We start from the raw sequence: 18969 nt of genomic DNA, 5'->3' as shown, positions 1-18969 counted from the left end.
TTCGGCAAGTCGAGCATCCATCTAAAATCCGACAGTTTGACGGATGTTTAATTGTTGTTCCGGGAGAACTTTCGGCTGGATCGTAATCCTCGCCGAGTCGGACGGAGAATGTCTGACGGAAGCATTCTCGAGGATGCGCTGCGAGGCGCGCGTGATGGATAGTGTGAGATGGTCGTTGCCGGACGGAATAGTTGGACGGAACGGTTTTTCGGCTCCAGCAGCAGCATAGACTAAGACTTTGGATCGGATTACACGCTTGAGATGGAAATTCGTCGATCGGTCGTTACGGATGAGCGCTGGTGTTAAAAACTTCCGTAACACTTTGCCCAAGACTCGTTCGTTTCGTTTACGTTCCTGTTTCATGTATCGAAACGTTTGCATCTTGTGCAATTTAATCACTACTGCCCTTGAATGAGCGAGTGAAATTGATTGGAAAAATCACATCGTGAAAGATGGATTGATTGTACGGAAATTCGTCAGTACCGTTGGCATGCCCATTTCGAGAAAAGGAAAACCCCGTAAGCAAGCAGATCGGTGGATGCGGGATCATTCTAGTGAGAGTCATTATGTTCAACGACATTTCCTTCGCCGTGAGAGCAATCGTAGTTGATCCCGGGCAAAAATAACAAGCGAAAGCGAATCACTCCACTACCACCGCCGGAAGTGTGGTGCGGAAATGGATGTCTGAACAAAATATGTATCATTTCCCCACGTAGCAAGCGGAAAGATGATTTACGATCTCGGGAGGTCACCTTTCTGATATGTTTGGTCTAGGGTCGTGTGTGTGTGTGTACGTATGCGCCTGTTTTGACGTGTATTGGCCTTGTGGCATGCTCCTTTGTTGAATCGTGCCTAAGGAATGCTTTTAAGGAAATCTGGTCCTCGGGATGGAGAGTTGCCGCGAACAGCATTTTGGCGGAGGAAAACGATTTATCATAAGCGGGAGGAAAGTTATTGATTTCTTTTGTGAATTTGTATAAAGATCAGCGGACGCTCTTGGGATTTATGTGGCAAAAAAAAAGTACGCACCCCGTGCCTTGTTGTTGTTGCCCTTGTACGGCAGGTGATATTATTTATTCCTGAAAGCCGTTAAGATTGGTGAAACATTTCCTCGCTCTGTTGATTTTTTGGCTGCTAAGGTTTGATCCGGTTTTTGGTGAATGGATCTGTGGCACAAAGGGAAAAGAATCTGTTCCATCTTTCAAGAATTGTTATATTTTGAAGAGAAAGATTTATAATAGACCATAAAGAAGTATATCCTCTTTATGCATGATGTGGAATCGTTTTAGCTCTGTCCAAGTCAAAATTGTCAAATTTTACCACTTACCGGCACTGTTGTTATCAATTAATGTCTGTGAAAAATGGATTTGGTAAAAAGCCTGCTGAAATATTCGAATAAGAAATGAAAATAACTTTCAACGAATAAATTCAATCGTTATTCTTCATCATTAGGATTCGAATCGCTTAACAACTCTTTTGGGAGTTGTTTGGGATCAATTCGTTTGAGAGTCGAATCGCATTTTTTTTGTTAAAATTCTTAATGATTCATATCGCAAAAATCTTGTAAAAACTTACTGCGATTAAAGTCGCTGAATCCTAACGATTCTTGTCTCAAAATAGTTTTGAAGACACTTCCTGAAAAGTTGATCTAATTCATTCAATTGAAGGATTCAAATTATTCCCTCAGTCTTACTCAGTATGCACAACACCAATTCAATCCATGTGAAAGAGCAGCGGATTTTCTTTTGAGAGAGATCGGATCGCATCCGCTATTTGACTATCGTTGAGAGAATTCAATCGACATAAACAATAGTCTCGAGTACACGGACATATCTTATATCTCTTGCCCATCCTTATGCCCCAACGGGAAAGTGCCCACTACCCCCAACAGAACACACACAACACAACGTTTCCCTCAGATCGGCCAGCATGCCACTTCTTGAGTAAGCTCCAACTCTTTAAATCTTCTCCCAAACAATGATGTCCACGAGAATCGAATTAAGAAGATGCTAAGTCACTGAAGCAGGCCAGAGCCAGAGTGTAAAATCGTATGAAGTGCCCTATTGGGGACCCCCTTGAATTGTCCGAACGTTCGCTTGTTTTTGGTGGTCTCGCCCTTAAGCGGTCGCTCTTTGTTACGTCACCTCGAATGTGACATTTTACTCTCCGAACTACTTACACACCCGCTGCACTTGGTGTATGAGTGCATTGGAAGACCCACAATTCGGCCTGGATTCTCGATGCTGGATGCTGGTGGCCATTAGTTTTCGGGCGGCATTGGTTAAAAGTTGTTGGTTGGTTGGATACCGGACGTATGGTGGTGGTGCTTGCTGACATCGCGCCATGCTTAATAATCGGTTCCTAAATCGGTTCTCGCACTAGCAAAGTGGTAGTCTGCACTTGTACCGATAAACAAACAAATAAATCTTCTGTTGCTTTTTTTTCGTTGTAGTTCGCTGCTTTTTCCAGTATTTTCACTCCGGCATATTGTCCGTGACACTAAGAGTCTAAGGTTCGGCTTTATTCACAACCTGCAAAAGGAAAGATGTTTAAGTAGTTGAAGAAGATGATGAAGGGTGGGTTTGAACTTCTCCAACACGGCCTGAAATAGTTTTCCACGATTTGTCACGTGCTGTGGAGGAAATAGAACAGTCACAAGTGGGTCAAAAAGTTTTCATATATAAAACTATTTGAGCGTGTAGCATTAGAAAGAAAGGTCGTCATAAATAATTCAATAAATTTGTTTCAGAAAAGGAAGTGACTCTGGCAATACTTCCATCATAAATGTGTACGAATCAGAGTGATAATTCTAGCAAACTGAGAATCATTTGTCGAAATACATGCTCTGTGTAGTCCGTTTTTTATTACTGGGGCTTTCAGCAATAGAATATTTAAACAACCATATAATCACTCTTTTCTAGTGATTCCGGTTCACATTTGTTTGCATTCCAGCCAAAGCAAAAATCTTGCCATGGACGGACGGTAAACATGTTAAAGGTTTGACAGAAATCAAAATCCAATCAAACAAACCGACGATGGACCATCTGTGGTGGATGTCACATGGTCAACTGAAATTTAGTTCTCAACGCTGGGAGTTGGGAATGAACGTGTGTGTGTGTGTGTGTGTGTTTTTTTGGGTCCAAACGGGTCACATCGTCCAGTTCGATGCTGCAGAACGGAAACATTTTTGCTTGCATACACCTTCCGTTCCGTCGTTAACGGTCGAGAAGATTTTATCAAACATACGCTTTCCGATTCACTTCTGTTAACGCATGACCAAGCTTCTCCAACCTCCTACACGTGTAGGTGCCCTGTGTGCTTCCATTTAATTATGGTTCTCATCAACATACCCCAGGTGAGATCCTAAGATTTCAGCAAACCGAACATGGCTTGAGCTGAGTGGGCAATTTTGTTGGGGGTTTGTTTTTAAAACCGCAGCTGATTTTTGAGCCCGTTACGGGTACGGATTCCCAGCAGTTTGCGAAAGGTTTCCGTCTCTTAGAGCCACTGGTGATGAAGCTGGTGAGAATGTCGTGTAATAAGTTCAATTTGATACAGTACAGTAGACTCCGATTGTTTATTTGTTTGTGGGCGGAAGATATGTGTATTTTTTTTTTACTTTCTAAACGACCTTTACACACAACATACACAATATCAGGAATTGATATCGATTGTATGAAATGGAAGGCAACATGCTAGACGTTTGATGAACTTCAAAAGAAAATAATGTTTTTTGAGATCTCCTTGCCATTCGTTTTTGCAGTAACCGCATTGGGGTGGTCCGGTAGCGCGATAGCGGCGTCGGACTTCACACGTCAGGACCGGATTTCAAATCCCATCCGGACGGCCGGACCGCCCCCCGTGCGTAAGGCTGTGACTGACTACCTTACTCCTGGTAAAATTAAGTCACAGAAAGCCAGAAATGGCAGGCCGAGACATCTCGAGGTGTAGTGCCCCCGAAGAAGAACTAGAAGTACCCACGTGTTGAATTCCTCTTCTTGTGTGGGTCATATAAGACTTAGTTTATCCTTCTATAGTCCAGCCTTCGCTTTAGGGAGACCCTTCTAACGTTAAGTCACCGAGTCTTACAGAGTGTTACAATTTACACTAAATTAATGGGTTAAATACAGTTTTGATGTATATCTCAGCTGATTAACAGAGCATTACGAATGCACCCCGTAACACAGCGCCCGACAAACTATTTACGATTAAGACAGAGGCAATGAAATCTAGCTCCCGATATCGTTTTTCAATTCCGCCTGACACTGGCCGTAAGTTGGCCTCGGTCCCATGAAATACGACACCCTTTATCGGTGGTTTTCGATCAAGCTTATTTCGATTGTTTTCCCAACACTGCGCCATTCGACCGAGGCGCCTGATCACAATAATCGTTATGCTGTTAGGTTGAGGATATATTTCCTCTGTGGTTGTTTGCGAAACAGCCCGCAGTCGTCGTCGGGAAATTGGCGATTGCTGGGGCATTTGTGTTTGCTACTGTGTCGATGGGTGTTGTGTTTTGCTTTCCCTTCTCCTGTTGATGGTTCTTTGTTGTTGTGGCGGTGATGGTAGCGTGAAGTTGGGCAGCATTTTCCAGCGCTTCGCTATCTACGCCTGAGCCGTAGCAGGCATAAAACACACTGTCGGACTGTACGGCCGGAATGGAATGAAATAGAACTGGATGAATGGCAAAGGTTCACCCTCAAAGAGTCGGTCGGTGAAGGTGCTCGAGAACGAAAGAAAGACCCAAGTGCCGTATCGAACAAACACCGAGAACGCACGGTGTCGCCAAGAAAAGCATCGTCAGCCACGTGCCAGCGGGATCCGGAATCAAAAGCCCAATTGATTGACTAACTATTTACTTGCCGGACGGATGCGCTGCTCGTGCGCCCGCCGTGTGGTCCGGATCCGTCGGCCCAACGCTATCGAGGAACCTCTCGACCAACGACATTACCTTCTCCAAGATGTTTACCTTCTTATGTTCACTTGCGCCGACTGCAGCGCAATGCTGTCGGTGCCGGCTGCAGAACGGAAGGCGAGAAGCACGGTCGGAGGGAGTTTTCTCAGAATGCTCTCGGCCTGTACCGTTCGCCGGTTGCCCCAGCTCATGTTGTGACTCTTGGTGAGCATTAACAATGGATGGCTGGATGAGGTACGATGACGACGGTGAATTTGATGATGATGATTACTGCTATTATTATTGCCAGTGACAAGTGAATCGATCTAAGAGAGCCCGCAAGTACGTGCGCGATGACGGTGGTAGCACTAGTGGCCTGGTCGGGGACCGTGTTGCTAAACAACACGCCGTCTAGCTTACGGCGCTCGGTTGGACGTACCCGATAGGCCGTGCATTGTTGCTGATTGATTTGATCCTGGCCCGGTACGGTGCGGTGCTGTGCTGTGTGAGGCTGTGTGAACACGGAAGGATGTATACTCAGCGCGTCTCTGGACCAACCGGGCGTTATTTGTGTCCTTTTGGGACGATCCAGCCCGGATTTATTATACCCGTACACAAGAACTCACAATTTTCCACCGATTCCTGAGTCCCAGGGAAAGCCGGACACGGGTTTCCGCTGGGACATAATGGAGCCGGGATTGATGAAGCCGGGCGCTGCTCGGGTGAGTGAAGCTGAAAAGAAGGGACTCACCCGGTGTTCTGACGTAAGGCAGAGGAGCTTTTGGGGCACACCGATGGGTGGTTCTGTTTGGGAAACCACATGTTCAAGCGAACGTCCGGTCAGTTGTGCGTAATTGCGGTGGCCAGCATGGATGGGATTACTTACTTGAGTAGATGTGATGGGTCGAGTGTGCGCTCGGTAGTGTAATTGGGTATGAACTGAATAATTACCACACATCCGCATCGGAGGTCTGCATTGCAGACCCTGGAGCTTACCTCGATTCACTACCAGGACGGTGTATCTCCGAAAGATTTTCCCTCCTTTCCGCCACAGAACAAATTAATTGGGGGTTTTTTCCAAGTTGCAAGTCTTTTATGATAATGTCATTTTTCGTTAGTCTCATCATAACATTTTAATTCTATTTTACTTTCGACGTGTGCCAAAAACGAGTTCATTTAAAGTGCACTTTGAAGTAAACATCAATAAACAAATTAATAAGTCGTTAGGAACTCAGTCCATTTAAATGCATCGAGACCTTGCCTGAACAATGAAATATCCTTAAATAAGCTTAAGCTACTAGCCGCATACAGTACGGTTCATAATGCCTGCATTCATTCAGTTTCATGCAGCCGATGCCATGCTGCGAAATGTTTTGATACACTTTGTTGCTTGTTGCGGCACATATCAAACGATTTAACGCGTCTATTCATGCACAGAAAAGTGGAAAACTAAAATATGACCGCATGTACAATCAGCAGCAAACATTTCAACCGCATCAAATTTGCGTTAAAGGGCTTTATCGGGCTGCATGAATCCTGCATGCGGCCATTTCGCATCGCATCGACCAGGTCCGTTAGGTTCAGATGTTTATCTTTCCGGCTTGCATATTAATAACAAGCGTGTGTCGGCTTCGGCCGTAGATGAGGCTGCTGGCTTCGAAACATACGCTACGCGTGCGATTGTAGCGAGAATGTGCTTTCATAAACAGTTTCAACTTTACTTTGTCAATTGAGCTACTAAACGCCGATGATTAATAGCTCAATACGTTTTTGAATGATTCTCGTTCGCAATGAAGCAATGCGTGCGCGAGCTACCTGTCAATAACGGTGTCAACAATTTGATGCCCTTTCAAGCTGAGGAGAGAAGAGATTTTTAATGTTGGTACACTTGGGCACGGTTCCGCGAAAGCCTTCACCCGGTGCCAGCTAAAAGTACATCGTTATGTACGGTAGATTGTGCAACTTGTCACATTGTGTTCGTTGTGTATCGATCGTTACATATTCTGTGACAAAGTGGTGACCGGATGTCGAAAGAATAAATCCAGCAAGATATTGGGCTCGGCGACTGCTGGGTGAAGTTTTCTTCGGCACCTTTGGTAAGGTTTGGGGCGCTAACGAGTTGATGCTTTCTGATCACGTACTTTCCGTTACACCGGCGCGGTAGCCCAACTTTCGCTAGTTCAATGGGTTTCCTATCCGTTTGCCGCAATCCGTTCTCCGTTCTCACTGCCGCGATTTGCTGCTCCGGTGCGGGCACTCCGGTAGAATGTATCATGCGGATGCACTTATCTTGCGGATTCTTACACTCAACTCGACGCCTTTTGAAAAATTGGCATGAAAGGAACCGAGATTGGAAAAGCGGGAAGCGTGCATTTGCACATTGAACATGTTTATGAATAAAACGCACGCCCTGGCGCCTAGGCAAACGTGCTTGCGGTACGCGTGAGTGCTTAGCTTTAGCCAGAGTCAGACGATATCCGAACTAGAGTAGCACCAAGCTGGCTAATGAATGTTTAATGTAAATATCTAAAAAGGTAGTTGGTTTTTGTATTAAAAATTAGTTTATTGCTCATTTTGTGTTTCGTTAGCTAAAAGTTAATTTAATTATTAACTAGATAGTTTGCGAAAAAGCTATCATATGATAAACCCGTTCTAAAAACACTTGCGTTAAATACACGTTGCATGTGTATGAAAGCTTCGGGCCAAGCGAATCTTCCAAGCACGTAAATGATGGGCCGTGTCTTGCCAGCCTCTCTGTGCTGCACGTGCTCAGGAGAACTGCGTAGTACCATCATCAAATGCAGTGCATTGATGCAATTAATTAACACGCTGCAAGTATTGCAACACCTGCACATAAGGAGCTTTCAATTGTGCTCAGAGGTACAGCACCGGAGAGGAACAAATTTGTAATTACCAGTTGCATGACTAGCTGATGATTTGTGTGCAGGCTTCGGTTCGGTTGGTGGTACCCGCACTTGAACCCGGTTGATCGTTTAGCAATCAATAACCGAATCCATCAAAATCGTAGCGCGCACTCCAAACCCATCATCACATGATTTGCGGGTGCATGTTGTACGCCGTACGCCGTAAAGTAAGCCTTACCCGGCCCGGGTTGAACAGTGCTCCAGTATGATGCATCTCCTGGTGCTGCAACGTCTGCTTAATGGGCGACAGAGCACCCAAGAGGGTCGCTGCAATGTGAATAACGACGTCGAACGAAGACTCCCACCACGGCTCAGCTATGGTACGCATCGTGCAGTTTCCGCTTCAACAGACAATCAAACATCAATCTGCAGTCCATTGTTTGCTGAAAAGTGCAATAATGCACTCGCGATAAGATCGATGCTCGGTTGCGACGGGGTTGCGTGGCGGTTGCGTGACGAAGCCAGGTGCGGTGGAAGAGCTGAAGAAAAGTGACCTCTTAACATTTCGATCACGCATCGTCGACGTCGCTTCTTTCGCGCCAGAACGGAGCGGAAAGTGACGCGGGTTCGAGTGGCTTGGCACTTTCCAAGTGGCTGCAGATCTCTCGAGGGTGGAGATTCTCTTGAAATGAAGTAATTACGAGGGCGCACAATCGGTTCACCGAGTGTGCGCGGCATTCGATTTGAAAGGATTGATTTCCATGCCGGATAATTGCATATAATTAGCAGAAGGTACCCGCACTGGCACGACACAAGTACACGATGCGCTAGGATATCGTGGGGAGACATTTCCGGATCATTTCCGAATTTATCAGATGAAGCACACAATCGACATCCGGCGTTGGGTGGAAATGCATTCGAAGTTGTCACAATACTCGGAACACCGCATCCACCGACGCCACGTGCGTGTGCTATCTATCTATCTGATTTAATGGATCGATGGCCTGCGATGCTCTGTATGGGTTAAGCAGTTGGTCCAGTGTCCAGTTTCCGTGAAAGGGTTCCGATTCATGGAAGTTATGTACTTTTTCTCCGTGTAATTCATAATGTTCTCGTACTGTAAACATTGTGACATAAAACATGCATACAGTACAGTTTCGTGCATACTACTACTGCCTCGTCTTTGGAGCTTTTGCCGACTCTAGCCGTCTTCCGGGAACGCTTGTTAGACGATGCCGACTTACGCAATATTTGTTCTAATTTGTGAATTTGATATCTGTGGCCGGGTGCAGAGCACTGCACTGTGGCCTAATTTATGTACTTCACCCCAAAGTCGCCAGCATCCGGCATCGAGAGCAGTGCAGCATTTGCAGAAGGCAATTCTTATTATTGCCTGGTATCGAGCATTGTGTAACCTACATCAATCGTATTCCATCGTTAAGACCAGTCCGTTTCACTCCGGCTGTTGTTTTTAAGGGCCACAGTTTTGGGGGAAACACAGGCACACTGGCGGCAACCAAATCAAACGGCATGCACAGCAACTGCAGTCCCGGACACACTTCCATGTTTCGTGCAATGAAACCAATTACAGATTCTGGTTGCTCAAAAGCAACATCACCAAGCAGGCCGGGAGGGAGCGAATCGATAGGGTTTTTGGGGAAATGTTCTCTGATTGCGACTTCTAAAACTAGGACTGTGAACTCCAAGGATTGGAGGGGGAGGGCGAGCGACGGTACGGCCTGTGTCCGGAACGAACTCGAGCAAGTGAATTGTGACTGTACACACATAAATTCATAAGCATATTTTATTGAATTTGTTGGGGTAATAAAGATAACCGAGCTCTCTCTCTCTGGTGCAAGAAGAAGTGCAGAAATGGTTTGGTGATCGTGCGTTGCTTCGGCACTGCTGGCACATTTGCAGGCCCACCCGCTTGGTGAGCCCGTAATGGTCTTGATAATTTTTCTTCTTGAGCATCGTATGGCACTGCACGGAACGCTGTGCACCGAGTAGTGGTTTGAGGTGGTTCTGTACGGTCATGCCGGAAAAACACATGCACTGGACATTGGCCATTGGTTATAAGCAAGTTGTCGGACAACGATCTGTGCCGAGATAAGGCGTGCATCAGCACCAACAGCAGAGCAGCAGGACATTGCTGCGAGCGTGGTTGTCCTTTTTTGCTCGCATGTGCTCGTAGAGCCCGCGTTAGCTGTTAACTAAGGATTCTCGGAACTTTGCAATTTGTGCAATATAGCAAAAGTAAAGTAATTTATTGGGAATAATTGAAAAAGCATGAAAAAAATAGTACATTTATTTTTAATAACCATGATATCATCTCCAGGCAAATTTAAAGCTCTATAATATGTGTCTTCGCAAAGCTCTTCTTTCCAGCTGTAATACCTTAAACTTATGCCAACACTCCGCATGAAGTGGCAGCCTTTTTTGACAACCAAGCTGGCGCTGTTCGTCGGTCGGGGTCGACTGACGTTTCATCTTGCCATCATTTCGACACGCTGGCAGTGTGTGTATGTGTGTGTGCGCATGAAGAAGGTCCTGGCCATCATCCAAAAAAGGGACCAACTACATGCAACACGGGATCGAGGAAATAAATTAGACGCAACGAGCGCTTCATCGCATGGTATCGTTTTATCCCTCCTGCACAGACACGGCCAGAACGAAACAGGACTCTCGATCCCTGGAACACCCGGGCCAGCTTGGGTTGGGTTTTATTGTGTGATGTGGAGTGTAGGGGGAGGGGGGGGGTTTAGGTGTGAGTGTTGGACGTGTACCAGCTGCCATGGTGCGCTTCGACATGCTGGCTGGACTGTTGTTGAAATGGGTTTAGCTCGAAATCTGCACCGAACAGGCGAAAGTAATTCGATGGTGGTGGTCTGAAATATGTAATAGATTTTTTGCTCACGATTAGCACGTTTTTTGGCGCGTTCTGTTGCTTTTTTTTCGTTCAGAGGGACACTTTACTAATCTCTGTGTTTAATAATTCAAATTTAACGATTGCTCTTTTGGTGGTCACTTTTTGTGGTACGTCAGCAGTATTATCTAATTGTGACTAGCTTCGAAATAGGGACGCCATAATAAAGACCTAGAACATGGGTAGTTGCACAACGTCTGTTAAATCCGGCCTGAAATTTCTAATAATTAGTAATTATCCATGGAAGACCCCATAGCAAAATCACAAAATAATAATGCAACGGAGTATGGGTTAATGTTGGAAGGCTACTTTCTATTTATTCGTTCCGGTGAGCGTTGCAAACCATCAGCCATAAAATGATGCCCCTTTATACGGCTTAAATTCCGCATGTTCTGGTCAGTCTTCAAGCTATGAAACATTACATCGGTACCACGACGTCTGGTGTGACGGAAGAAGCGACTTTCGGAAAGTTTCTCAACTTGATGGACATGGACACAAGTCGCTTATGGAAAAGTAAATGTTGTCCTACTAGCGCCATCACTAACAACGGCAATTGTTTCGGGTGTGTGCTAAAACAACGGCTACAGCAACACTGTGCAATATTTACCATCCTTTTAGGGAACAGCCGCATCGATAGCTTTGAAAGCAAGTGAAACAACCCCAATGGTACAGATTTTCAAACATGTACGAAGAACCCCCTTCGCTAAACATTTGAACAAACTGCAGCAAATCGTTGGCACCCTTCACTTGCCCCATCGTTGGCGTCGACGCTTGGCTTGCGATCATTTTTTAATTGAATGTCCAAGCGAACTTTCGCAACAATAAATGGATTCATCAGACACTGCAGCACGGAAGCATAAAGAGAAGGGTTTTTTTTTAAGTTGCGTGTCAATAATAGCCGAATGGCACCAGCAAACCGTGCTGTGAGGAAAAAAGAACTTCCTAGACAAGTTCCTTCCCGAATGGCCATTCCTTCCCGAATGGCCACTTAGGGAAGAAAACTCCACCATCATTGTCGGTATTGTCATTGGAAAGGGCACGAAGGGCAGATCATTGCAGAAGTATCTATCTGTTAATTCTGAGCATCATCGGACAGGCAGAACATTCTTGTGGCGTTGGATGATAGAATGATTGGGAGAGCGTACTTGCCAGCTTTGACCAAAGCAAATCGTGCGTCGAAAATCGAAAAGCAATTAATTGCACTTGAGCGGCTGGTACAAAGATAGGGCATCAGTTCGCCGTTTGGATTGCAGATTGGTCATCATCAGATCAGGCGTGATCCCGACTGTAAGTGACCTATGTAACAATTCTACCATGTGTCACGGATATCACTTACCGTGCAGTTGCATTCCGATGCGTCATTGCGTGGGGATTATTGATTGGTGAAATGTAGGTCAAGAATAATGAAAGAGTAGAAGTTGTGGGGTGGATAGTTTAGGGCAGCTTTTGTATAACAAAACTATTCGTAATAATTTTTCCGCTTTTACATTAATTTTACTCCCTCGTTACAGGCTGGTTTGCTGTATCACAATCATCGCCATCACTTCAAGCGACACGATCGGAGCGGACCTCTCCACAAGAGATCGCATACGGGTGAGTAAAGGGACGCCAGACCAAAATCACTAGTCCAGAAGGGTACATGGGTAAACGCAACCGAACATGATGGTGCACAGACATAATGCTATAACGGTCGAATTATGTTGCACTTTGTGCCGATCGGAACAGGTAGCCTGGAAATCGTGAAACAAGTGGAGCGAGTGCGGCACCTAAAGCGAAGTGGTTGAGATAGCGGCGAAAAAACGCGACACCTTACCGTTTGTCGGTGAGCCACGGTGGAGCATGTGGCTAATTAGCAAAATGGAAAAGCATGTTCGGCTAATAGCATCTGTTTGGTGTCGTCCGGTGGTCCACTCGCTCGTTGGGCCCATCGTTGTCGTGCCGCCGTACACTGGGCATTGGTTCGTGTCATCGTGATATTATTTAAACTTTTTGCCATCTTGCCTGTGAACACAAAACATTATTTCGTGAACATAAGGAATTTTTTATGAGGCATGCTATTAGTTGTAGAAAAAAGAGGATCCTGTTGAACATACTGCTGAAGTGTGGGTTCAAAAATAGGTCCTGGTAGAGCGTCACTTTTTACAAAAATAGTTACTTAATTATTGCTTGCATAAAAATAGAAACTAAATTTGACCACTCTCTCTCTTTGCGAGGATTAAAATGCGGTAGCCTGCAAGACACTCGGTCCATTTCCGTGAGTGAGTCCCTTTTGCGTCGCTATTTTTACTTCATTCAACCGCCACCACCTGTTACCATGGTACTGAAGCAGTTTCTTAGAGCAGAGGTAGGACGAGAATTGAGAAACAACAACAAGCATAAAGAAAAACACGACGGCAAAACAAGCATGAAACGGCAGCAGATTAAGTTATATCTTATCAGCAAGAAAACGGAGAAAAGCATGGTATGGAAGTAAGAATGTAACATAAACAGCCATTCCTTCCTCCCCCCGGTCATTGCGTCAGTAATTTCCACCGAAGCCACATTTGGTGGCCGGTACGGCGCGTTTGGTGTCGCTTTCACGGGTGGTTGTTGTCGAGACATGTTAATGCTTGGGCTGCGGGCACACTCCAGAAGTGCCGGCCGAACCGAATGGTTGCGTCTGCCTGCAAAGGCTTTGGGCCAGGAAGCGAGGTGCACTGTGATGTGTTTGAGTTGGTAGTTTGTTGTGTGTTTGCGAACGGATGGAACTTCTCGCGCGATTGTTTGTACATGGTTCGCGGTAAGTGCACTGCTCTGAGGAAAACCCGGCGCGCACCGTCTGCCTATGCGTGCACAGATGAGTGGTCTCAGCCTATCCGAGTGCGTGGGCCGCAAACAATTGTTCCCAATTCACACTTAGGTAAATTGGGCTACGGGTAATAGCTCGGCGTACCGGAAGTGTACCAACGGACGCGACAGGAAGATACAGACACGTTACGTACGTGGTTGATGCACTGAACCGTACAGTGCAGGAGGATGAAAGGGTAACGAAAGTAGCCATGCTCAAACACATATCTCTCCAGATAAAGTAAATTGAGGATGATAACGCTGAGGGAGCCGTAGAAACGTTGTTTGGCGTTATGCCATCTCAAGGTGAAGAAATGTGCTAATTGCTTAATATTTTCTTTCACTTCAGTTCGGTTCAGTTCAGCGGTGTTGAGTAAGTGCTGCAGAATCCTTTTCTATCTGTGAATTGTAGAGAGTTTATCGAGCAGAGTCCAGCATTAGCTGGGATGATTATCCATCCATAGTCTGATCCATCCATTGTATGAGGGAACCGTCCGGATTCCGAAGTGAGAATCACTATTCAGCCCTTCTCTGTGATAACCGGTGCTGCTATCTCTTCTTCTTCTTCTTCCTTGGCCTGACGACCTCTTATCTTAGGCCATGCTTGCCATTTCTGGCTTACTAGACTTAATGATATCGCATAGTTTGATAGTCAGTCCACAATATAACTGAACGGCCCAGATGAGACTTTAAATCCGGTCCTGCCGTGTGAAGACCGGCACCGCTTTCACAACTGCCACCGGGCCGCCCCCTGATGGTCGGTGCTGCTATTATTTTTACTTAAATTGACGCCATTAAATAATAAGACCCCCTTTTATAAAACTATTGTTTTCGATGCTTACAGTGATAGAGAATAGAATAAGATCACTTTTATATCCGATCTTCACACTACTGCTTTCATTACTTCTGCTAGGCATACCCAAATATAGAAAATACATCAGCAACGTTGCTATCGACCTTACTGAATCATTGTGTCCAATGGAAAAACTGGAACCAAAAACAAAATAATTCTGCTATGCCATTTAAACGTATGTACAATACACGACACATAAAAACACATAAACACTTTTATATTGACTATTTATTGTTATCGATTATGTTGAAGTTTACAAATGAAGGAAGGGAATTCCCTGAACAATAATGAAAACATCATTTTTTTTTTAATTTTAATGTTAAAGGTTCAAATCTCTTCCGGACCGCCCCCCCGTAGTGAGGACTGACTATCCAACTACGTGGTATCATTAAGCCTTATGAGCCAGAAATAGTAGCCATGACCTAAGAGAGGTCGTAAGGCCAAGAAGAGAGAGAGAGAGAGAGAGAGAGAGTGAGAGTGAGAGTGAGAGTGAGAGTGAGAGAGAATGTTAAAGGTTTCCCCAAGTTTTTTTAAGCATTTTCTCAGAAAATTTTGTGTTCGTCCGGAGGATTTTCGACGATTCCTCATTTTTTGTTTACGTCATACATGTTTTTTGATCTTCGAAATTCCTGGTTTATTTTTACAATAATATGCCATCCTCTAGTAATTTGAAAAAAAAAAACGGAAATTTCTGACTTACTTAGCACTTAAATACTGTCACTTAACCTCACTTTTACGTTTTTCGAAAACAAAGATCTTCTTCTTCTTCCTTGGCACTACAACCTCGAGAGGTCTCGGCCTGCCATTTCTGGCTTCTTCTTCTTCTTCTTTGGCACTACAACCTCGAGAGGTCTCTGGCCAATTACTGACTTTCTGTGACTTTATTTTACCCGTAGAAAAGTAGTCAGTCTACGTACGGGGAGGCGGTCTGGATGGGATTTGAACCCCGGCCCTGCGTGTGAAGACCGGCGCCGCTGTCGCCTCGGCCACCGGACCGCCCCGAAAAAAAAGATCGGTTGCCTTTATTTCTTAAAATATTTTGTGTATAACTGTATGTAACGTAATTTTCTCATTTCTTTTCCTAACAAAAGTTTTTCTATTTGTTCCTTAAATGGCTATTTCGCCTAATAGACATTTTTCCATTGATCTTGATTTTCAAGTGGTATCACGTAAAATCTGCACATAATCAATACCTTATACATTTTTTGGTGCGATTTAAACCTTCATATTTGTTTTTGACTTGATTTTGATTGAAAAAACAAAAATAAAACCTAGAGACAATGCAACAACACTTGCAAAAGTCGGTTAAAAAAAATCCAATAATTTGAAAAACAACGTTAAGCTCAGTTTCATGAAGATGAAAATAATTTCATCAAAACTTCGTTGCGTTGAAACTATTAGCAAGAGCTTTTAACGTAAAACGTGTATGCGTGTGTGAGATTTTTTTGGTTGTTCCATCAGTATTTATGAACAAGTTCAAAGCCGTTTCGTACCATCGTCCCATATGAATTTCGTTGATCAAAAGCCTCTAAGTGCCTATTGAAAGAGCCAAACGCAGGAAGGCAATCTACTTCTCGGTAGCCGTACGGGCCGTGCCCCTGTGCAAAACCATTACTGTGGGGTATCCTAATTTTCACTTCCTTATCCGTGTGTAGCCATAAAACTTGCACCGTAGGGCAACTTTATCAAACGCCAACCCGGAGCAAAGCTCTCCGTCGTCAGCAGCATAGCACAGCCGAGCGGATACGGCCCGGCATCCGACGATGACGACAAGCAGACAAGCAGGCAATCCATGGCAATATTGCGGATCAAGCCGGAACCCGTAAGTTAAATCAGGAAACCTAATCGCCTTGTAGTGTTCGGTCCGGTATAAGATCCGGACGGTTTTTCGATTATGTTCGAAATTTATTGCCACACCAGCGCCACAAAACTGACCAGGTCCTGGTGTTCGGTCCCTGGCCAAGGCGAACGCGACCGAGCGACCTAGTGTCAAGGATGCGAGACATGAAGAATTTGAACCCTTTGTCGTACGGGTACGAGCAGTCTCGGAAGATGTGAGGCAAAAGTGATGATGTTTCGATGCTTGGTTTTGGTGAGATTTGACCTACAATGCAATCCGTACCGTACGGCAGAGAATCTGAATCATGCTGCGTTGGTGTGCGGTTAAAATTCAAATTTTTCACCTACTTCAGCGTGGAGAAGCAGGAGAAGCACTCACCCGATCTCCCGGCACACTGTTGGCTGATCTTTACCGCCGTTTGCCCCGGTGGTGGTAAATGTTGCGCAGCATTGCTTTCAGATTTTCCGCTTCATTTAGTGCAGACAATGGTTCACTGCCAGTGGAAGCGATACCACCGTTGGGTTCCAGTGCGCTGCTCCACGGTACGGCGGCAATGGGGAAACGGAAGCGGATTCGGATCTATGTTGGCGTGACGATAGAAGTAGTTCTAGTTCAGATTTGGGTCTGGCTTTTCGAACGTCGAACAACGTCCAATATGGCTACAGCAAGCTAAAAAAGGGTTAACTTCCGCTAGAAGAAGCAACGGAACCAAAATCGCATCCCCCAGTTCTGCACAGAGCAGCGGAAAACGAAGGATGCAAACAAAAAACCGGCCGGGTGGTAGTAGTGGATCGAGGAAAATTTTCCCAAAATTGGTCCGCCAGAACCGGCGCTCGTGATGATGTTTTTTTATGATGGCTTTCGGGTGCGATTGTGCTGATAGTTTTACAGCCGATGAGTGTTGAATATTTTACGTCGCTTAGCCGTGCGTTCTTCTCCCGAGTGTAGCACACGCTGCCCGTTTGATACCAACGCGGTGGAAGCATCGGAAAATCGGGTGCAGTTTTTGAGTTTTATTATTTTAGCAAACGCCCAACATATACAGCATGCAAGAGAAGACGATCGAGAGTACGAGTCACAAATAAAAAGTTTAATAAATATGCAATTTATTTAGCACGCAGCAGCAACAAACATTACCGCGAAAAGTAAAACAAAATTTATACAAAAAAAATTATACATGTGGAGGGCAATATAGATGATCCATACACGGGGGTTTCGGAACCGGGAGAACATACGTTATGTAATTTCCTGCTCGGAAAACCCACTCAAAATGGCCCCCTTTCACTTTACGTCTCGCCCTCGGTACTCGCCGCCCTGCCTCAAAACTGCCGAGCGAGCGATAGTAAAGGTGATGTAAAAATAAACAAAACCCCTGCTTCAATCATTTTGAATATTGATCCAATTCCACTTGTTTCGCTCAGAATTCAATCACGGCTTCTCCGGGAACGGGGTCCAAAGCAGGTCCAAAGGGTGATAAATCAAAGTGGAAAAACGGTCCTCGCTCCCATCGCCCCACAGGCAGCACCGACCGACCGAAAGCAAATATGGGAGAGATTTTTGCGTGACCTTGCTGCAAGGGGCCAACGATTTCCCACGTTTCAAGCGCCTGTGGCCGGGCATGCTTAGGTTGGAAAAGCGACCCGAGCGACCAAATGCAAACAAAGATCACGGGGGCCAGTAATATGAACTCGCCTCGGAGGAGATGGTGGCCCGGTCAGTTTCTAGGTCAACGGTCAAACAGCACAGGGGATGAACATAATCGGTCGAGAGAGAGAGAGAGAGAGAGAGAGAGAGAGAGAGAGAGAGAGTGGGCTGAGACTCCAAGCATCCCTCCAACGCGTTAGGCATCCAAAATTCTATAATGGTGAAAATATTCGGCTGCCAGTAAAACGCGATTTTTCGCCTCCCTTCACAGCACTAAAAATGCTCCAAAAAGCAATCGCAAGGAAGTGAACATCCATAATGTGGCATGTGTGAAATATGATGAAATGCAACGCAAAACCACTCATCATCATCGTGCATCATAGAGTATCGGTTTGGGCGGGATGTTGAAAACATTCCAACGGATTCGTGTAGCAACGGGGGGGACGCGGGGAATTGCTGAGCTGACAAGAGGGCAACCATGGCAGCCCCCACCCTTCTGTCTGTTAAATGTACGAACTGTTTTAAGCTGACAACATTAGAAGAAAAACGCTTTGCCTGTAGATATTAATGCTACTCTCGGCTTCATTTGACCTATTCGTCCAATTTGACGGAAAACTTCCTAACCCGCAAAAAAAAAAAAACTACCGAAAACGCGATCGTGTCTTAACGGCCAAAGATAGACGCGGCCCAAGCGAGGGGCAAAAAGATTCTAAATTCCAGACAAAGTGCGTGAGGATGGTGCGGCGGTTGAGGCTTCCGTCATGTTTCTTTTCTCTTCCGGCGCGTCCCATTCGGAGTCGTTTGCTCGAAATATGATTTATGGCCACCACAACTTATATTTGCCCTGTAGTGTTTTGCAGGAACGTTTGTGATGTGTTGGCGGTGGCGGGGCCTGCGTACGAATGGTATGCGAAATAAAATTTTTGGATAAACAAAACCCTTTTGACGGGTGGATATGTGGATGTTCGCAAGCATCACAGCTCCGACAGCAGCTCGTGTGTAAGGTTACGAACATGACACCATGTTGAACAAGCCTGGATTAGGTGCGAGTTTTGGCAAGGACACAACATCAAAGTTTTGTGCCAGTTGGTACCCCCGAGCAAGAAGAGTTACGATTAGCTC

The 18969-nt window shown here is 45.3% G+C and overlaps 1 protein-coding gene across 2 annotated transcripts in view; it reads left to right on the top strand.

Annotated features, from left to right (window-relative positions):
• Positions 1–18969, top strand: part of LOC118512435 (thrombospondin type-1 domain-containing protein 4) — an 86492-nt gene that overhangs the window by 7873 nt on the left and 59650 nt on the right. For both annotated transcript variants that reach the window (XM_036056896.1, XM_036056897.1), the window contains exon 3: positions 12196–12277. In XM_036056896.1, coding sequence (XP_035912789.1) covers positions 12196–12277 — 82 coding nt within the window. The remainder of the gene's footprint in view (positions 1–12195; positions 12278–18969) is intronic.

The sequence above is a fragment of the Anopheles stephensi genome, chromosome 3, assembly GCF_013141755.1.
Source record: "Anopheles stephensi strain Indian chromosome 3, UCI_ANSTEP_V1.0, whole genome shotgun sequence".
Taxonomy (NCBI): domain Eukaryota; kingdom Metazoa; phylum Arthropoda; class Insecta; order Diptera; family Culicidae; genus Anopheles; species Anopheles stephensi.
Note: the sequence above shows the minus strand (reverse complement) of the source record. Positions and strands in the feature narration are given on the sequence as shown.